General features: G+C 40.2%; 1 protein-coding gene across 6 annotated transcripts in view; it reads left to right on the top strand.

Moving 5' to 3' along the window:
- Nucleotides 1-21523, top strand: part of zmiz1a (zinc finger, MIZ-type containing 1a) — a 191783-nt gene that overhangs the window by 162804 nt on the left and 7456 nt on the right. For all 6 annotated transcript variants that reach the window (XM_041789655.1, XM_041789656.1, XM_041789652.1 and 3 more), the window contains 15 exons: nucleotides 10523-10658; nucleotides 14425-14539; nucleotides 14656-14876; nucleotides 14972-15173; nucleotides 15270-15551; nucleotides 16468-16647; nucleotides 16816-16884; nucleotides 16973-17138; nucleotides 17228-17369; nucleotides 19455-19665; nucleotides 19840-19945; nucleotides 20105-20265; nucleotides 20368-20435; nucleotides 20518-20586; nucleotides 20667-20950. In XM_041789655.1, coding sequence (XP_041645589.1) covers nucleotides 10523-10658; nucleotides 14425-14539; nucleotides 14656-14876; nucleotides 14972-15173; nucleotides 15270-15551; nucleotides 16468-16647; nucleotides 16816-16884; nucleotides 16973-17138; nucleotides 17228-17369; nucleotides 19455-19665; nucleotides 19840-19945; nucleotides 20105-20265; nucleotides 20368-20435; nucleotides 20518-20586; nucleotides 20667-20950 — 2412 coding nt within the window. The remainder of the gene's footprint in view (nucleotides 1-10522; nucleotides 10659-14424; nucleotides 14540-14655; nucleotides 14877-14971; nucleotides 15174-15269; nucleotides 15552-16467; nucleotides 16648-16815; nucleotides 16885-16972; nucleotides 17139-17227; nucleotides 17370-19454; nucleotides 19666-19839; nucleotides 19946-20104; nucleotides 20266-20367; nucleotides 20436-20517; nucleotides 20587-20666; nucleotides 20951-21523) is intronic.

The following is a 21523-nucleotide window of genomic DNA, read 5'->3' as shown; positions in this document are numbered from 1 at the left end:
CAATTATTTCTGCTATGGTGTAATATTTTCACCTTTATTCACACTGCGGGAGTGTGAGAAAGCACGGCACAGCTGGACAGCCACATACATGTGTAGTCAGACATGCACACACTGGTGTTAATTTTGGCAGCTGTTTTAAATTTAGTTTTTGATTTTACAATTTAGATTAAACTGCCTGTTAATTGAAGTCACGATTTAGTCATTTTCACCCTTAATAGTTTTTGTCTTGTTGTGACGCTGTCAGTGATACAGGTAAATATTCCCAGGCTGTTGATCAATGACATTCTGTCAGTCAGTTTCAGACAGCTGGTGCACTGCTCCCTCACACATATTATGCAGATTAGTATCCACATGCCTGTACAGAAAGTGGTTGACATTGCTCTGGTCAAGTGGTTATATGCCAGTTTAACCAGGCACAGCCTACATACAGCTTTATATCCATCTCTTTCCTGGATCGAAATACTGCCAAACCAGGATGCCATCCATCTGCTGCTCTGGGTTATGTCTAGGCAGAAGGGCAATGACAGCAGGGCCAATTAAATGGAGCTACAGCCTGAGTCTTCCACAACACAAGAATTGGTTTTATATGGTACTATGTATTCTGACAAACATGATTAAATGTTTGAAAATAATTTAATTTCAAGAAAATTATCAAGTGAAACAGCTGATAAAATTTTACATTGAGATCAAAATATTTTTTAAATTGAAGCATGTTTTTTCAGTCAAATCTGCCTGTTCAATTCATAATGCCAGTTAAGACCTCACCCTTTATTTGTATGGCACCAATTTATAATCAATGTTATCTCAAATCACTTTACAAAGAGGGCAGGTCTAGACCGTACTTTGATATATTATTCACAGTGACCCAACAATGACCCACTAGTGCAGCACTAAGGTTACAGTGGTGGTGAATAACTTCCTTTTACCTGGAGAAAACCTCATGCAGTAGTGCCAGATTCATGTTGAACAACTGTGTAGGGTGTTAGGACATATGCTGATCATTTTTTTTTTAATTACTGCATGAGTCTTGCCTATTTCTTGTGTTTTATTGTGAGAAACAAACTCAATGCTTTCACTGCTTTTGAAAAAAAATCCATAGTAGCAGCACCATAGTTGGTAATACACCAATTAAAAAAGAAGCCAACGTAGATGTGTGAAAAATACCTTTCTGAAAGTGTTCACTTCATACACTTTCAGCTGCAGAAGCACTGAAAGTCACATCCACCAGCCCCATTACCCCAGTTTTACAGCAGAAATAGACATGTTTACAGCCTGGATAGAGAAAACAGAAATGGTTGGAATAGTCAGTGTATTTAAAGTGTCTCACTGAAGAATGAGTTAAGTATAAGTCATCATCAACAAAGCATTATTATCAAATTTTATGTCATCTATAAACACAGCTATAAATGCTGATGCATAAGCTAAACTTTCTTAACCCTAACCCTAACTGTAACATTTACTAATGCTTTACTGATCCATTATATATTTTATAGATAATATGTAAAAAGTTAATAATGCCCTATACATTATAAGATAAGTATTAACTAATGCTATACTATGGTATTAATACAACATTTATCATTTTTTTTTCCATTAGTGACATATAAATCAGTTGATTATGCTTTACAGGAGTTAGACTTACTAATATTTAGGGCTATTAAGATTAAGCAAGTTAATCACAATTAACTAGAATCACCATTTGTGCACTATTTTTTTGATAACAATTAATTGCCTGCTCTATTATTTCTATGAGCACACTTTGGTTAATCCACATCAGCATCTTCCTGCAGCTAGAGTGATGTAAAATAAGTGCTGGTGTAGCATTTAGCTTGGATGTAGCTACAGCAGCAGTTCTGTCAGACATATTTCTTTTTCTGAAAAAAGAACAAAGAATCACACTGAAAGCTTTCTTTGCCATTTTTTTTTTTTAATTTCAAGTTTTATTTTGGGGCTCTTTTGCCTTTATTGGAGGGATAGGACAGCAGATAGAGTTTGAAACAGGGTTGAGAAAGTGGGAAATGACATGGGATGAAAGAGCCACAGGCCAGACTTGAACCCGGGCCAGAGGTTTACATGGGGCATGACCTAACCTCTATGCCATCTGCGCCCCAGTAAAGATGTTTTTGATGACCAGCTTTGGCACAAGTTTGTCTCACCATCTGGCTCCAGTGATAGTTAGCAGCTGTAGTGGGGAGTTCACTTTAGAGCACTCCAGTTATTTGACTAATGCTTTACTCATGTAATCCTTGATAGTGTGTTATTATATAAGGTTTCTGATTGTCTTTTTTTAAACGTGTCCTTCTTGGTTTTAAGAAGTGTATGAGTTATGAATTAAAAGGGGCATGGCTGATATGCCTGCAATCAGACTGCGCCTTTGTATCAGTTTCTAGGTTGATCTAAAGTTAGTTTGAGACAAGGTTTTTCAACATCACTACTGCTTCAGATCAGCTTCAAAAGCTCGCGCTGCACCATGTAGCTGACATCACTCAGACTTCATCCAACACTTACACTATGGCTCATACTCTCTCTGTATTCTCCTTTTTTGGAGATGTTTACTGGTAATCTTTCCTTCATTCAGTCAGAAATATTTCATTTGCTTGTCTGATGCTTGTACCTCAAACAGTCATCTAAACCCTGACCATGCACTGCTTTCCACCTCAAACATGCCAGGTGTTTCAGGTGTTTAACTGTAAAAGTTGGATCCCCATTATGCGGCTCCTTTTATTGTTTTGTGCAGCATACATTCAAAGTGTCCAAGAATCTGCTAGTCAGCAAGCTGTCTTGATTTAACCTGCAAAATGATTCGCTCAAAGGCTTTAACCACACACAGACGCTAGCACACACACGGCACTATCAGAGTTCAGAGTAATTAGCGTTGGGGTTTGCTTGTAAAAGAGGACTTGTACACCCACTCTGTCATTAGTTAATGGGCCTTGCAGCCTGTTACCAGAGCTTACTCCGGCTCCCTGCTGCTCCCGGAGGGGCTGAGGTGAGGTGAGAACGAGCCTGGGCTTCTGCTATCAGTCAGCCATACAGCATTAAACACAGCCTGCGTGAGGAGGGCCCATATGTCTCGGGGCATTACTCACTTGGAAAGCTCCAGCTTCTAAGAAACGGAGCCGTTCGGAGAGGGTTCAGAAGAGTTCCCTGAGAAATAAGCTTATGTTCTGCTCTCTATCTCTGCTGGCCGGGGACGGAGCAGACTAGCTGTTAGGGAGAGCCTCTCTGTGTCAAAGCCCATTACAGAGACTCAGATGAACTCTGTAGACCTTAGTCACCTAGGGCAGGAGTCATGTATTTAAAGAGTTAGTTTGACATGCCTTTGTATGCAGTCACGAATGCATTCTGATCTCTCTCCTTGTAGTTTAAAGATATGAATGGTGAGATTAGGCGCCATAAACTCGATTACTGGATTTTTATGGGTGGCAGCTTCTTCCTGTAAAGGTAGGGAAACACTTTTTTAAACATCTCCAAAGAGGGCTGTCTCTGCTGCGGTGGTGTAATTTTCATATTTAAATAGACACAGCCACAAATGATGTTGTTAGGAAAGAAAAATACACTTCATTCAGCTGTGAAATGCCTCTCTACAGGCTCTTTCAAACTATTCAGCTGTTGTTAAGGGTTGTAACTTACATAGACACCTCTGTTTTATTTTATTGGCTTGCATCTTATATCCTTCAAAGTTTAAAGTGCCTTTAGGCAACGCTCAGGATAAGCCTACCTTGACACACTGTTTCTACAATCTCTCTATTTTCTTACCCAACTGTAAACTGTCGTGTCAACACATTATCATACGCAGTTGCACCTGCTTTCTGTAGAGCTGCGACTTGATCCTCCAGATTATCCAGTGTTTGGGTAAAGCTAGACAGGAATCGCCATTAAACATTCAAACTGCATGCAGACAGATTTAAGAAAAACATCAGTTCTTCCCTCTGTACATGTGAGAGGAGAAAATCTAGCACCATTTCCCCCCCCACTGAGCTACATCTTTGATCTTGACTGCTGTAGAATTTGCTCATCGTGGAGGAAAGTTATTATTTTATGAAGTTGTGAATCAGTCTTGTGATTGTAAGGGTGTGCTGAAACTTTGTAGCTCGTGCAGTTTTTTAATTAAATTGTATTTATTGTCTTTTTCAAGGAAAAGACAATACAGCTGTTACAAAGAAATTTAATACACTTAAACATAGAGCCTGTATAGGCTGCAGTAACACAGCTTAACATCCATTTTGGCATTCAAATGCCAAGTAGTTATCATCAATGCTAGGTGTGGGTGCACCTTTATGCAGATGATGTGATATCTAATAGCTTAAAATTGCATACAAAGCTGGTCTTGATTGTCTTTTTCTGGGTTTATTTGGTACTGTGGTGTAGATCAGTGATTCTCAACTGGTGGGTCCGGACCCAAAAGTGGGTCGCAGAGCTGTTTTCAAATATTCTCAAGTTTGTCTAAGGGTTTTTTTAAGTGCTTTTGTTCCATTGTTTAAGCTTTTGATAGCAAAGGAAATAAAACTTGGGTGAATTTTAGGGGTCTTTAAAGATTAAATCTACACCTGTAACTCCAATTTTGGACGTCTTTTATCCATTTTTAATCCATTTTCGATCGTTTCTTCTACTAGCTTAGCATTAGCCACCATCTTGAGTTCCCACAACAAATATATCACACGGGCCTTGACAACCAATGGCAGGCTTTTCAGTTGTCACATCATGCTTTACCAAACAGTATGGCCTGGGTGGCTCTTAAAAAGAGGAAGAGGTCCTGTGATGTGGTCAGAGAAGTGTTATTTTTTATAAAATCTGCAAAAATCCTTCTTTCCTTACTTTTGTATGATCATTACCCTCAATACAACAATTCATATCACAATGCAATTTAAGGCTAAATAATCGTAGACATTTTTTCAAATCGTCCAGTCCTAGATCAGTTTACTTTCAGTTCTTTTTAAACTGAAAGTCTTAGTTCAAGGGGGAATATTCTGAGTATAAATATCTAAGGGAAGTCTTTTTATGATCATACCTGATATACAGTAGTTTTTACGACCTTTGCCAAGAATTGTAAAACTGTAGGCCGCTCCGAAGACAGTAATATAGTTGGCCTTGTTCTTTGTAATTCAGGATTATTCTCACCATAGCAAAGTGACAGGGAAGGTTTTATGTTTTTAATCCCCGTCTGTTTGCCTCAAAGTTAATATGGTTTTGATAGTCTGGCTTTGTACATCTTGCCAGACTCTCTTTCATTCATCTTCAGAGATTTCTACATGTGTCTCAAACCAATCTCGTATTGTTAGAGACTTTTTGCATGTGCACCTTTCGAAATTTTGTGATATTTTGGTTTGCACTGTGGTGCTTTTCTGCAACTGTGGAAGTTTCTGGAGACTGAGGAAAGCTTTTAAAAGTTGGCCTTGGCTTTTCTCCACTTTAGAGTTTAAGTGATTTATCTTCAATGCTTTGGTGTAAATCAAAGAGAACAAGCAGACAGAGACCTCGGCTTCTGGCATCCCTAAGCAAAGTTAGCAAAGCGGCTTAATTACCTTTAATAACCGTTTAGACAGAAGGATCACTACAGAAGTTGACGGTGTCACAGAAAAAGTAGCAAATGACAGAGAAATGTGGAGTGTGAGCATGTCTGATACAACATAGACTGTATAAAACATGGACGTAGTCATGGTGAAGTGACTTGTTTGTTTCTGAAGACGCTTTTAAAAGTCAACCAATTGTGGTTTCTGTGTCATAAACGCTGTCAAGTTGAAATGGGGCTTTTGCCTACTGGCATAGAGCTATCCGTCAACCCAGGCATACCTTTAATTATGCAGATGTGTTCATATTCTTGGGCATGAAGCAATGCAACTACAGAAAGACATCCAGTAGATACTTCAGGCCTACAAATGGCTTTACTTCTTTGAAACCTATTAAGAGCTATCAAACCCTTTTCTATGTTCATTTGTTCTCCTTGGCTTGTGCCCTTGTGATGAGACTCCCATTGTGCCTCTACTAATGGTATCACAGAGTGGACAGGGATGTATCTGGTCCCTGAATTGTTGGTAGAAATGCTGGTTGGACAAGGAGCAGTTCAGAGAAGAAAAGACTCATCATGTTTGAGGCTCTGAGTAACAAAAACAAGCTGAAGTAAGCACCATCCAATCAGTGTGAACACAGAGCCAAAAACAACAAACTCAGAGGGAGTTTAACATCACTCTTTTTTTCAGAGAAGTCATTTCTAAATATAGATTTTGTTAGAATATTTTTTAAGTGTCAATTTCTACTGTGTCTGCTATATTAATACTTAAAATGTTGCACAGGATATCCTCTAGATATATATAAATAAAGAAAAATTACAACCCATTAGAATCAATGGAGGGATAAACTATTGATGGCAAATTTATTTTAGAGCCAGGCAGTAAAAAATTCTGCTATAAAATCTGACATGTGACTAGGGCTTGGTATTGCTTGGGTTTTTTTCTGATAACGGGGCTAAACCGATACTTTTTAAAAGGTGCCTTTGCCTAAATGGTGCCTAAATCGATATTTAAAAAAGGTGTTTTAAAAGTTAGCAGCTGGATAAAAGATGTCTCTGTAATGTAAATGAGTCAGCAATTAGACGCCAGTGAAACATATAAGTGAAGGAAACAGGTGTAACTTCTTCACATGATGTATTTTGTGCCTTTTCTTTGCAGTGGCAGGGTAGGGACTAACTGAAATGAAGCACCAAAATCTGTCTTGGAATTCGGTATAGTAGGTGTGTTAGTACCAGAGCCATGTTGGTCCCAGATTTTGATACTCATCCCTAAATCAGTTGCCTCTAGTGTTTTGGGTTTCATTAACTTCTTAGAGATAACTCAAAAACATGTTTCCAAAACATAAAAGTCTGAAATAATCAGTTTCAACAAAAAAAATTGTATTTTCAACTTGTTCAGTTTTACAGTGTACATTTGACATGGGACCTTATGGAGATTCGTTTGCTTTTGCAGGCAGCCTCAAGTGGTCACTCATGGAACTGCAGTTTTTGCACTGATGCACTGGCTGAATTTTTAAGCCACAGGTTGCTGCCTGTATGAGACGGACCTTTAAAGCAGAACAGGGACATAAAGTGACAGATGTATGATAGTCATAGTGGTGGTTATGTCCTGGTGTTGGCAGCTATTCTAGCACAGGAGGGCTTTGAGGTAAAAACAAGGTCATGTTCACAGACTTTACTAAGCTAAATATGCATGTCGCCCCTAGTGAACATCACTCAGTTTTGAATGACTTCTGGTCTTGTCTGTGTTTTAGATTTGGCCACACAGATAAAATAAGTCACCACCACTTTCTCTCTCTTAAAGCTACTCCATCACTTGTGCTCACTCGGCACTGATCTTTAGGTCTAAATGGTGGGTTGCCAGCTGAAGAGACAGTCCCTCAGTGTGGAGGTGGTGATTTAGTGGGGAGATAAGCTCTCCGTAATGGCAGGGTGGAATAATTCCTCTTTAACTAGGAGGCTTGGTTCTCTCCTCCCCTCTTGAAGAAAGTGTTACTGCTCTTCTTTTTTGTTCTCTCTACTTTAATCTCTTCCCTTCTTTATAGTTTCTCCTTAAAGATTGTTAATTGATAGGAAAGCATAATACACTTCTGGGCCTTGGTATGTCATAATGCACAAGTACAGATCATTAAATTAAATATAGACAGCAAGGATTCATTTCTAAGATCACCATAGTAGCTGTATTTTTACAGGTACACCCATTGGCTATGTATTAATATGGACCAGATGTCTACCTCTACTTTCTTTGTACAAAACTGAAGCCAAACCCCAGTAACAGGCTCCTGCATACTGCATTTCTGACATAATTTTGAACCAGAACATGCACGGAAGGGAACTTGTTATGTCAGAAAAATTGTTGCCCTGCCCCTTCTGCTAACTGAAGCACTCATGTAACTTTTTGATAAAACATCAGAGATCCTTTTGGTGGATGCAGTCCACAGGAGAACTGATTAATGTGTGCCGACATTCAGATCACGTGAAGTGACTATATTATTAGTTTCTGGTTAGTTTTCTCTCCCTGTTACTTTTCTCATCTGCTACTCCAGTTAAGAACACTCCACAGAGCTGCATTTATCGACTGATCTGTCAGTCATGATGTTACATTCAGTCTTTTATTTATCAAGTAAGTCATTAAAACAAAAGTACTCCAAAAAAATTAAACACGGATTAGCGAAGCTAAAACTATCATAGCGGACTCAGAGTAGAAGCCCATCCCTTAAACTAAATTTATGGAACCAGCATTTTTTTTGGCTTATATAATATATAATCTGTTAAGATGAAATCTTAATGATTGCAACATTAAGACATGTATTAAACTTGGCCTATATATTGTTTATGATAACCAGATCAGTGAGGATGAGGAGCAGATGCACAGACATCACTGTGTACTAAATGTGCAGAGCTTTATGGAGATAATCAGTGTCAATCAAATAAAAATCTGACTGTATGATAAGACCTCTATAACAAGTCCATGGTATGATGTTTATTGTAGTGTCAAAAACAAAACAAAACAACAAATGAAGACTTGAAAAAATGAAGACAGCATTTATTAAACGTCAGTTGTACTTCAAATAATATGTGGAAAAAAGTGCTGTAGTTGTGCATTAGGCATAAAAATATAAACTAATTCCTCGTCTACCATTGAAAAATGGCTGCAGGTCTTTGGCAATAAATTCACCGATACACCTTGTGCACCCTCATGCTGTTATGAGGAAGTGGGGTTGTAATCCTGGCTGGATTCTGATCTTCATACCTTTGCAAATCTTATGAGGGCTCTGATTTGCCAAGTGGCTCCTCAAGTTACTCGTTTTCCCTATCAAGTATGTCACCACAGTCTGGCAGTGTTTGCATATTATTTCTTGTTTGTCTGTCATCTTTTCTTTTTTCTCATTTCTTGACACCAAAAGCCAAAATGCTTCCACATGTCAGATTAAAATATCTCTGGAGGCTCCAGAGTCTCACTCAGAGCATCCACCAAATTCTGTTGGATTAAGCCAGTGTTTGGAGAGCAAAGGATGATGGGTGCACAAGGGCATATGGTAACTGTAGTTCCCACTTCCTTTTACACTGCTCCCCTAAAATGTTATACTTTTTGCCGAAAGACCTATCGTTTGAAACCATCACATGTCCATGATGATATTGAGACACTTCCATCATACGTCATCTGTTGTTACCTTCTCCCTCACTCAACCCCCACTGCACTGTTTGACTGTATGCTCGCAGAGTAGAGCAGAGTGGCAGCACCACTTTTTAACAGCTTTTCTCCCTCATTATGTCAAAAAACATACATCCACTGACCAAAGCCTCCAGCCAATTCAGGCTGGTCTTTGGCTCTAACTCTTTGTTTGATACATTTTCATTCGACGCATATTTCAGTTTCCAAAGACTGAATCATAGCCCATCTGTTAACATGGAGGAGGTGGAGCCTATGACCTATACTGCAGACAGTTATCAGTGTAAGCTCTAAATCTTTTGGCTGTAATCCAAGGTGGCTTTTGCTCCATTTCTCTTAATATTCAGCCTACATCACAACTAGACTGCTGTTTGTTTGACACATTTCATTCTTGGTTCATAAATGTTCCCATTTCAATGCTGATTTCAGGGTCACAGACTGGTTAAATCTCTCCCACATGCATTTTTTAAGAACTCCTCATCTTAAAACCCCAAACCTGGTAACAGCACTTTCTAAAAGCTTGTGTATCTGGGTCTACATGTCTAAAAATAGCACCTTAAATTATTAAATTAGACTCTGAACACAGAAATGTTTCCCTTTTGTTTGTTTGTCGTGCTGACTTCTAAAATCAAAAAGCACTGTGTTCAAACGAGCCAAAAAAACTCTGATTGATTCAAAATAGACAAGTTGATTGGCACTGGGGGAAAAAATAGAATAAAAATTGGCACATCATTGGTAAAAAATATCTCTACTCTTGGTTTCCTGAAGAGATGAGAAGGCTGTACTGTGTAATTAGTCCTCAGAGATATGAGAGGACAGAGATGATGAGTGAAAAAGTGGAGGAGAGTGAAGATATCACAGTTTCTTATTTCCTGCATAGATGATATCTTTAACCCTCGATCACGCCGTCTCCATCTGCCTCTCACGCTTCATTTCAGCCTCTCCCTCTCTGTGGAAGAGAATCTGGGAGGTCCTTTTGTGCTGTGGATGAATTTCAGTTTATATTTTACACTGCAGGTAGAGATGGTGTGATGTAAGTGTTGTGAAATCCACACAGCCAAATAATCGATCGGGTTTATTGAGTTAGGCTGCCCCCTGGAGGATTTAGCAATAACTCCAGGCAGGAAACAGGCGTGTGATTCACTGTCCAGAGACCTGCAGGCTAAATCTATTCATCAGATTTGTAAAAACGAGAAAATGCAGTTGTTTTATCCCCACATAGAACCTCAAACATGCTTCATGTAACTGTGAGCAGATCCATATTCATGCTAAAATTGTGTGTGTTTGTTGGGAAGCCAAACAGATGCTTATGTGAGCGTGTGTCTGTGTTTTCCTTGCAGCCCTGCTGTCGTCGTGGTGCGAGGAGCTGGGTCGTCTCCTCCTGCTGCGTCACCAGAAGAACCGGCAGAACGAACCGCAGGGAAAAGTCCCCATGCAGCCCAGCATGAACAGCATGAAGCCGGGCCTCACACACAGGTCAGTGGGGAGTCTTTGAAACACCTGCTGTCAGATGAGTACAGACGGTACTAATCATTCAATAAAGCCACAATCTCAGTTAGGTTCAAGGTTGCTTTTTTCTATCGCACCAATTAGATGAAGCTTTTTATCTGAGGGTCATAAAGTGCACCCAGAAAGATTAAAGAGAGGCAAAAGAAAGTACAGCACCAAGTCAGGAGAAGAAAATAAGTAGATTGTGATTCATTTTTGATGATTCAAATCAACATCTGTCCAACAGAGAGGAAGTCAAAGAGGGAGCTTGTTTTAGTCGAAACAGTTCTAGATATTTAACTTTGCCTTTATATGGTGTCAACCTCACTTTAGGCCTGAGATAGAAATACAAAATAACAGTGTAATATAACGGTTCATAGCTTTTTTTTTTGCTGAAGCTTTTCTTTTACTTGTATCCCGAAAAAGCTTAGCCTCACTGGATCCACACAAATAAAACAAGAGGATCCATAACAAAGAACTGAACTGGTTTCTATACAAACTGAATTACAGGTTAGGCTGTCTAAGCAGCTCAATACAAGTGAAGAAACGTGTTTTTAACACAGTTTTATCTTCATACCTTTGAATACACTATCCAGTAAGTGTGTTATCATTGTTTTTGTTATAAATCTTTTTTTTTAAGATTTATTTCGGGGCTTATTTTGCCATTATTAGAGAGAGATAAGACAGTGGATGGAGTTGGAAACAGAGATAGGAGAGTAGGGAATGACATGCATTTAAAGAGCCGCAGGCTGGACATGAACCTGTGTATATTGGGCGCAACCTGACCAACAGGTTATCTGTGCCCTAGAACGCATGAATCTAATTCAGATAAGCTCAGAACAGACAGAGCATCCTTGAGATATTTGGCTTTTCCAACTACACCCCCACTATAACATACAGCTTCTAGTTTTTCTTTATTTTTTTTAACCTTGTGATCAAAAAAGATATCAAATTGGACATAATTTACCAAATACCCACTTAACCGTTTTACAGGCAGTTCCAAAATTCAGAAAAGTTGATTATCTGTTGTGACTGCACATTGTCCTAGGCCAGGTTCAACAATACAGAGTTAAACCAAAGACAACTGTCAATAAAACAGTGCACTTTAAAAACAGAGTCAACATTTATCAATACCATGACCAAGGCAGGATAAAAGTGTAAAAATACTAGGGCTATCAAGATTGATTGGATTAATAATGATTAACTTTGATCCACAAGCAACGCTCTAATTTTTTAAAATTGCGATTAATATCAGATTTCTAGTTTGAGCTGAAAAAAGTCTAGTCTGGGGCAACTGTGGCCCAGTAGGTCGAGTTGGTCATCCTGCAATTGGGAGGATGGGGTTGATCCCTGCTCCTGCAGGGCCAGTCCTCAGGATACTAGTCACACTTTGCTCCCACTGCTTCATCAGTGGCATGCAAATGGCAATGTTTGAATGGGATTAGCTGATTACTGATGACCAACTCTACATAGCATCTGCCATCAGTGTGAATGTAGAGTGAATGGAGTGAAAGGGTGTGAATGGGTAGGGATGACCTGCGGTATGAGAGTGCTTTGAGTCCTCAGGCGACTAGTAAACGGCTATACAAGCTCAAGTCCATTTAAGTCCATTTATCATAGTCTTCTGACTGCTCAAAGTGCGTTTACACCTCAGGTTACATTCACCCATTTACTCCACATTCACACACTGACAGCAGAGGATGTCATGCAAAGTCAGTACTAACTAATACCACTCACACACATTCACACACCACTGACATAGCAGCACAAGCAGTTTAAGATTCACTGATTTGTCTAAGGACACATGAACATGTGACTGCCTAGGCTCAAATCAACTTTCTTATTGGGAGAAGACTGACTCAACCACTGATCCACAGCTTGCACACAGATTCCTCAAGAATATAAATACGGGACAACATACAGAAATGATTAAGAATTTGTAAGATATATGTTAATATATAAGAATTGGAAATGTAAAGAAATCCTGAGGGGATTTAGTAGACATCTGTAAATGGCTTAAATGATCAAGGCATAAAAAGTTATGAAAAAACACCATAAATTAACTAGAGTATCAAATCAAGTCAAATCAAATTTATTTATATAGCACATTTAAAAAGAGCACAAGCTGACCAAAGTGCTTCACATGTATCAGACTTAACATAAAGTGCAGAAATGTACTTTGAACCTGCAAGGAATATTCATTTTATTCTTTTTATTGAAATTGTAATGTGCAGATATTCTCATTATGATATTAATTTTCATTTAAATTCTTCATGCTGTCATGTATTGATGCCTGGTTTGTGTTGAGATGAGTGCTTTTATTGTGCCACAGATATGACATCATTATACCATCTGGTTGCCAGAAATCATGTCTGACTGAGAACTCCCTATCTGGGAGTATTAAATGTTTTTGTGATCTCAGACACAACTTTTCGATTGTGTTTTTATGGCTGCAATACTAAAAGAAATGTTGATCCTCTGGGTTTAGTTGTTAGCTGTTTTTTTTTTTACTCTTTTCTCTGCTAATTGGGCCTATAATGCAGCCATCTGATAACAGTACCTACTTTAGACGCTGCATACAGCTTGGGTAGTTCTTTTGTCTGTGATGCAACATCAGGCTTTACTTAAGCATGACTTTTCTAACTCAGTCAAAAAAAGTGTAATAACTCTGAAGATATTGCAACAACTGTGCAACCTGTTGGAGTCAAAATTATGAAATTTTTCAAACAATTGGTACTTTTGCTCCTTCTTTTGCAAACAGCCCAGATTGCTTCTATTTCTTTCAAGCAAAATAGCCACCTGGCATACTGTCAACAAAAAGATATATTATGTTAGACATAGACATGTGCATGAATAGATCAGAACAGGCAATGTGACTGGAATAACAGGTGTAGTTGTCATTGAAGATGTAAGTTTCTCATTCTCCTCTTTTTCCTCATGATTCAGTATGCATTACACCAAAGTCATTTGTTAACACTTAATGAAAACCATGAGAGTGAACCATCTTACACAGACACGGTGCTGTGTAGGATGGTTTGAATAAGAGCCAGAATTACTTGAAACAGAGCTGAGGTGATTTAGGGTGGAGAGGAGGAACAAACCGACAGGGAAGAGAGCTGTGAAGTAATGTTTTTGGAGAACATTGTGTCCTCTCTTTCTGGATGAAGCAAAGAAGAGTCCTGTTTGCCTCTGCAGAGGATCTTGAGATAATGTTGTGCCTTTATGAGGAAATATTGAACATGTCGTCCATTCCAAGAGCTAACCTCTGAGCGAAAACAACCTGCTCTCCAAAAACAGCAAATCCTTCCCAATGCACTGGCCACTTGCCTCTCCCCATGAGGATTTAGCTTGTTTATCATATGTAACCCACTCTCATATTTTCAGTTCATATTTGTTTTAAATCTGAACGCTAAACATTCGTACTACACTCCACCAACTCCTATCCAAAAGCTTTCAGCAACTGAAAGAGATAATTGAATCATATTTTGTTTTTACTGGTGTATGTGGACATGAAACTCCTCATCGGCTCATTTGGACTCAACTCTTTAACTCAGCAGATACTGGCTGAAAACATGTTTTGAAACTGAACGCCAGATTTTTCAAATTGCCTCACATTTTGGCAAGAAGAATTCCCAAATTATTCACATTTTTGGACGGATGTTCGGCTCTGTTGGCTTTCTGACGGCTTCTCCCTGGCCAAGTGAGTCTTTGGGTGACATCAGGCGCATGATTTTTGTTTTCATCTCCTTTCCAGTGATGGATCCTTTCCCTATGACTCTGTCCCCTGGCAACAAAACACCAACCAGCCCCCTGGGTCATTATCTGTGGTTACAACAGTGTGGGGCGTGACCAATACATCACAGAGTCAGGTATGTTCTCACATGTACAGCAGACAGTCTCTAAGTTCTAACACAATTAGTGCTTCACCTGTTTTAAAGCCCTAATTGCTGTTCTTTCTTCATGTATTTTAATTGATTAAATCCAGGTGCTGGGTAACCCGATGGCAAACAGCAATAACCCCATGAATCCTGGAGGTAACCCAATGGGATCAGGTATGTCTGCCAGCGCAGCAGGGCTCAACTCACCACAGTTCAACGCTCAGCAGCAACAGTTTCCAAACAAAGGTGGCTCCAACCAGGGGTACATTCAGCAAGGCATGTACGGCCGGCCTGGCTACCCTGGAGGTCCTGGGGGATACAGCGGGAGGTAGGAGGCTGGATACAACTCTCTTTTTAAACATTATCAACCCATGAAAATACACCATAAAGATTTAAATGTGACACAGCTTTTTTTTTTTTCAGTTACTCTGGAGGGCCAAACGCTCCCCCAGGAGGAATGGGAATGACCTCCCACACTCGTCCCCCTGGTGACTTCACTCAGCCAGCCGCCGCTGCTGCAGCAGCTGCTGTCGCTGCCGCTGCTGCTACTGCAACAGCCACGGCAACAGCCACAGTCGCAGCCCTGCAGGAGACGCAGAATAAAGACATGAACCAGTACGGACAGGTACGGTCCAAACCTAGAATACACTCACAAATCTATAATCCAGCTACCTGCTGGAGATCCAAAATAACCAAAAGAAGTCCTCTATTTTGCTTCCAGATGTGTTCGTCTTTCCAAATGGGCCCCACTCAAGCCTATAACAGCCAGTTCATGAACCAGCCAGGCCCCCGAGGCCCCCCTGGAGGGATGAATCCAGGCAGCATGGGATCAGCCATGAACAACCCCAACATGAGCGGGCCTCCCATGGGCATGAACCAGGCTCGAACCCCCAGCATGGGGCCTTTTGGAGCTCACGGCCAAAGGATGCCTCAGCAAGGGTACCCTGGCGGACCCCGACAGGGAATGCCCATGCAGGGGATGAAGAGGCCGTATCCTGGGGAGGTGAGTAAAAATGTCCTCCAATTATAACAAATCTGGGCTCTATTTTCCTTTGACACTATTTTTTTTTTTTTTTTTTTTTTTTTTTTTTTTTACATATGAGACTGTTTTCTTGGCACATAAAAGCATGATCACACCCAGATGGGAAGACAAGAGCAGCCAGGACTGTTTTGGTGCTTTAGTTGGCAGAGATGCACGCACATGACCGCTAAAAAATCACTTAACACCTCACATGTATGTTTAATTTTCCTCGTTCATTCCCTTGCACATTTTTAGCTCTTATAAATTAATATGATCATCAACATAGATGCATCTTTGTGGTAATATGAGAAAGACTGTTTGAAATCATAAGCTAGACTGAAAGCTACTGTTGAACAAAACTCATTAAATCTGGACTAGAGTTCACCAAAAAGCATGTGGGAGACTCCATGGTCAAGTGGATAACGTTCTTTGGTCTGATGAGACCAAAATGGTGCTTTTTGGACATCAGACAAGATATTGTGTTTTTGCGGACACCTAACACTGCACATCACTACAAACATAGCCCTCAGTGTGAAGCACAGTGGTAGTAGCATCATGCTGTAGGGATGCTTCCTGGAAGCTGGCTCTGGAAGGCTTGTAAAAGAAAAGGGTAAAATGAATGCAGCAAAATACAGGAAAATCCTGGAGGACAATGTTATTCAGTCTGCAAGGGAACTGCGGCCTGGGAGCACATTTATTTTATCTGACACTTTTTCAATACCACGTCTTAAAATACTATCTCCAAAATTGCAAAAGAAAAAGAAGCTGTCAGACCAGTCTGTGTCTGTTGCTGAAAACTTAACCATGTTTCACCCTGTCTCTGCAAAGTAGAGCACTATGCACCATATAACACTAAAACATGTGTTTAATGTCTTTTCCTTTCCCTCATTTCTTCCAGGGAAGTTACGGAGGCCAGCAGTACGGGCCAAACAGTCAGTTCCCACCACAGCAGGGCCAGTACCCCGCATCAAACGCCTCCAGGCCACTGCCGTCTCCAAACTACCCTGGCCAGAGGATGCCGGGGCAGCAGGGCCAAGGACAATACCCGCCTGGCATGCCCATGGGCCAGTATTACAAGGTCTGTCGAACCTCACCACTCATCATCAATTTACCTGTTGTCTGCACTTTATTTACTGGATCCTGTTCCAGACTGCACTGTGAAAAATGAGGGAATATTAAATATATTCATGAAACATATTGGAACATCTCTGCATAATTTTTTCACTGTTTCTTATTTCCTTTACAGCAAGAGCCATTTAATGGTCAGAACAACAACTTCTCTGGAGGTGGATACTCCTACGGCCAAGGCAATGGGGTATGTCTCAGGCAAATTTGACCCTCGTCCTTTATTTGTAAAGACTTATACAGATGTTTTCATCATTTTAATTTCCTGCCTTTTACAGCCCCCCAGGCCCGGCAATTACCCCCACTCACCCGTCCCTGGAAACCCCACACCCCCTATGACCCCAGGAAGTGGAATTCCTCCATACCTGTCGCCAAACCAGGATGTGAAGCCCCCGTTTCCACCTGACATGAAACCAAATATGACAGCACTTCCCCCGCCTCCATGTGAGTACTCCAACAGCTTCAGAACAAATGGACATATAATGACAAAAGGCATGTATTTAAAAAACCTCCCTCTGTTTCTTTCCTTCAAGCTAACCCCAACGAAGAGCTGCGGTTGACGTTTCCAGTAAGGGACGGGGTGGTGCTAGAGCCGTTCCGCTTGGAGCACAACCTGGCAGTCAGTAACCACGTCTTCCACCTTCGACCGTCCGTCCACCAGACCCTCATGTGGAGGTAGGACCACTGTCACATGCCGTATCTCATAGACTTCCTGCAATAAGACAACTTTATGTAAACGACTCTCAATCATATAAAACTCCCTGAGGAGTGGTAGATGTTATGAAACTGACTCAAATTAATATTGATCAGTCTTTTTCACCTACAAAGCAAACAAGCTCGTCAGCATAAAGATTCACTGTTTCTGTATTGAACGTCTTAATGTCTGAAATTGCCCATGCAAGGGGAAGATGTCAGACAGAATGATTAACTGCTTGCTGTCAAAACAGCCTTTTTACATAAACATTTAAGTATTAAAAATTGATTGATTGCTAAAAAGCAAGACTTGAACAGGACGGGGTGCAGTTGTATTTTTCCTGCTCTTTGCCGATCATTTCCCTGATTTAAGAACTTTATATTCTAAAGACAACGTTTAATCAGGGTCAACATTTCTGCTCTCGGCAATATCAGATTTTAAAATATATTTATTTAGGCGCGAGGGAGATTTGTCTTGGACAAACAGCTGCCACATAAAAATAAATTTAGCATAGAACATTTATAGACAGACAAAAGCAGAAATGCATAACTCAGTGCCTTTAATCCAATGCTGCATTTAGGAGATTTACTGACAAGAGTTTAAGGATGTAGATTTTATCTCCTCTTTTATTTAATTTGAACCCTGTTACGTCAGCCTGTTTGGGGCAGCTCAGATCTAGAGTATAGGAAATGTGACCGGTCAGCAGTAATCTTCCTTGTTTGTCCGACTGCTTTTACCTTACAGAGCTGTTGAATGATCAGATGCTCCCTCACCCCCTCCACTTTCAATTCTGCAAGAAACATTCTGTTGCTAACTTTTCATATAGTAAACCTGCATTTTAAGATTGTTGTTATTTATTGCGTTAAGTTAAAAAAAATACTAAATAGACATCAAATTATAAGACTAAAAATGGAGCAACACCTGCAGGTGTGTAGGTACACAACTCAGGCAATTTTTGTAACCTGGCAACAATGAAGGCTGGTGAGAATCACTGTGAAATATAAGCAAAGAAATCCGGCTGTGGACACAGACCCTTGAGCTGCAAGGGTCCTCTCTCCTTCTGTTAAACTATTACCAGCTCTGCCTTTAATAAAAGACCCACCTCCACCCCAGCATAAGCCAGAGCTTAAGATGTTATCTCATCACTCTTCAAATTCTACATGTAAACTAAATGTGAGCTTTGTACTGATCACAAACATTGCTGCTGTAAAAACATGTTTCAACTGTAATTGTGAATTGACTGAAATTTACTGATAGGAATCTTTGCATATTAGTTTTATCATCTACAAACTTACAAGACTTTAAGGATGTAACAGATTAATCTTCTGGATTCGCAGCCCTGTCTGTTATTCTTTCTATTGATTGATGCAGAAATTTGGAGGCCATTCTTGAAGTTAGCATCACAAGGGTTCGCTTTACAAAGCACCTATGGGTTTTTATTCAAGGGTATTTAGAGTATTGCTGAAAATCAGGTCAGTGGCAGAAAAAACTAACATTTTTAGTTCATTCAGTTAACGTTCACATGCATTTAGAGGAATAAATGTAACAGCTAATGTTAGGCTAAAAAGGAATTACATTACGTTCAAATTATTTCAGTGTCACCACCACTAACCTCTAAACTTTATTCAGCACGCTTACCTCCTCTGTAAAGGACTTACTTCCATGTATGACCAACAAAATGCTAAGTCTGTGTCAGAAAAGTTTTAGCACTACATCTAAAAGGTGAAAGTGGACTAGTAGATGGGTTTACACATTTGGTATGATGTTTAATGTCCCTGACAAACTCTGTAGTCATTACTTGACTAGAAAATAGATTTAAAATCCCTTAAACTTGTGTTTACCACACACCCTATCTCAGTCATCTAACTGGAAACTCATTTAAAAACCCCATAGACTTCAAGATGACAGAACCAGATGTGCTAAAATGCTAATTTAATTCTGTTTTTAAGACTCATTGCTGCAGCACTCGTTAACACTGAGAGATTTGGATTTTTTTTAAAGTTTATAAACACAGAATCCATCTTCATCCTCCCCTTGTTGACCATGTTATCCTGTTCCTCCCACAGGTCAGACCTTGAGCTGCAGTTTAAGTGCTACCATCACGAGGACAGGCAGATGAACACCAACTGGCCCGCCTCCGTCCAGGTCAGTGTCAACGCCACGCCTCTCACCATTGAGAGGGGAGACAACAAAACCTCCCACAAACCCTTGCACCTGAAGCACGTATGCCAACCTGGGAGAAACACCATCCAGATCACAGTCACCGCCTGCTGCTGTGTGAGTACACACTACAAAGACATTTTAAAAACAGTATAGAAATGTCAGTTTGAATCTCCGATTCAACAAAAAAGCTGGAGATGATCACACGGATTAATTATCTCAGTATGTGTTTAGTACATACACATTGTGTTTGATTTTCAGTTTGTTTCATGTTCTGGTGTTGCTTTGCAGTCCCACCTGTTTGTGCTGCAGCTGGTCCACCGGCCATCTGTGCGATCCGTCCTCCAGGGGCTCCTTAAGAAAAGACTCCTTCCTGCAGAACACTGCATCACCAAGAGTATGCCTCATTTTGTCTCTTAGTGCTGTTAATATGCAAAAGTACATCTTAATTACACAAGCTCACATCTGTTTCTCCTTCTGCTTTGCTTTAAGATAGGTCTTAAAGTACACCTGCAACAAAGTAATGTATTTCCTCTGAAACTCTTCATTTTTTTAGTTAAGAGGAACTTCAGCAGTGTCGCTGCCTCGGCTGGCAACACCACTCTAAACGGGGAAGACGGCGTGGAGCAGACGGCCATTAAGGTGTCACTGAAATGTCCCATTACCTTCCGACGCATTCAGCTTCCTGCACGAGGGCATGACTGCAAACATGTCCAGGTTTGTTTGAAACAAAGAGGCAATAAAACTTTATTATTCATAGACCTTTGTGCCACTTTGAATTGAAGAATAATACAGATTTTCTGCTGTTGTCCTCCACAGTGCTTCGATTTGGAGTCCTATTTGCAGCTGAACTGTGAGAGGGGGACATGGAGGTGTCCTGTGTGCAAGTAAGTAAAAGTTTTTGGAAGGAATCACTTTTCAGAGATGCGTTAAATTGATTTGATCTAATGCTTCTTTTCCTCTTTGCAGTAAAACAGCATTATTAGAAGGTTTGGAGGTGGACCAGTACATGTGGGGGATACTCAATGCAATCCAAAAGTAAGTTTCCTCTCTTGTGCTTGACAGATCCATTTTTGCTACTTTTGCCATGTTAACACTGTTTATTGTCTTGTTAATAGTTCAGAGTTTGAGGAGGTCACTATAGACCCGACATGCAGCTGGCGACCAGTTCCCATCAAGTCTGAGCTCCATATCAAAGAAGACCCAGACGGGCCGATCGCCAAGCGCTTTAAAACGATGAGTCCCAGCCAGATGACCATGCCCAATGTGATGGAGATGATAGCTCAGCTGGGGCCTGGACCAGGTCCAGGAACTGGGCCTGGCCCCGGACCTGGTCCCAACCCCTACCCTCCACACCCAGGTCAACATGGAAGCGGCAACGGGGGAGATTACCCTGGAGCAGGTAAAGGAAAGCAGCCGGGATCCTGCTATGTGGAGAAACAGAAAAGTGTATTTTCTTTTTTATGCTAGGGATGATGATGTGTGTTTTAGTGCATTAAACAAAGAAACAGCCCAGAGGAGAGTTTTGTGCTGAACTTGGCTGAAAATGTTGTGTTTATTGTTCTGATAACATAAAAGATAAAACAAAAATGACACTAGAAACTGTTTTGAAGCTTCTCTGAAAAGATAACATTTTGCATGGGTGGTATAGACTGTATCTGAGAAGTGTTCAGTCTTTGGAATCTAAAATGAAATCAGCAGTCAAGTGCATTGAATCATAGTTCTTCTAACGGTCAGCAGGGGGCAACTCTACTACCTATAAAATGAGTCCAGATGAAACTACTTCCTCTCTATTGACTTTTTAGAGCAGTAAACTTTTTTTTTTTTACAGTTGTCAAAGTCGTATAGTTTACCTTCTCTTTTCAAGTATTCTTAAACACAGCATCATATTAATTTGTCAATTTTGATTTGTTGACTAAAGTGGAATAGAATCACAGTAGAATCCTCAAGGCCCTACAAAACACTGGGGTGCCTC

This window comes from Cheilinus undulatus, linkage group 6, assembly GCF_018320785.1.
Source record: "Cheilinus undulatus linkage group 6, ASM1832078v1, whole genome shotgun sequence".
NCBI classification, from domain to species: domain Eukaryota; kingdom Metazoa; phylum Chordata; class Actinopteri; order Labriformes; family Labridae; genus Cheilinus; species Cheilinus undulatus.
This window is presented reverse-complemented; position numbering and strand designations above follow the sequence as displayed.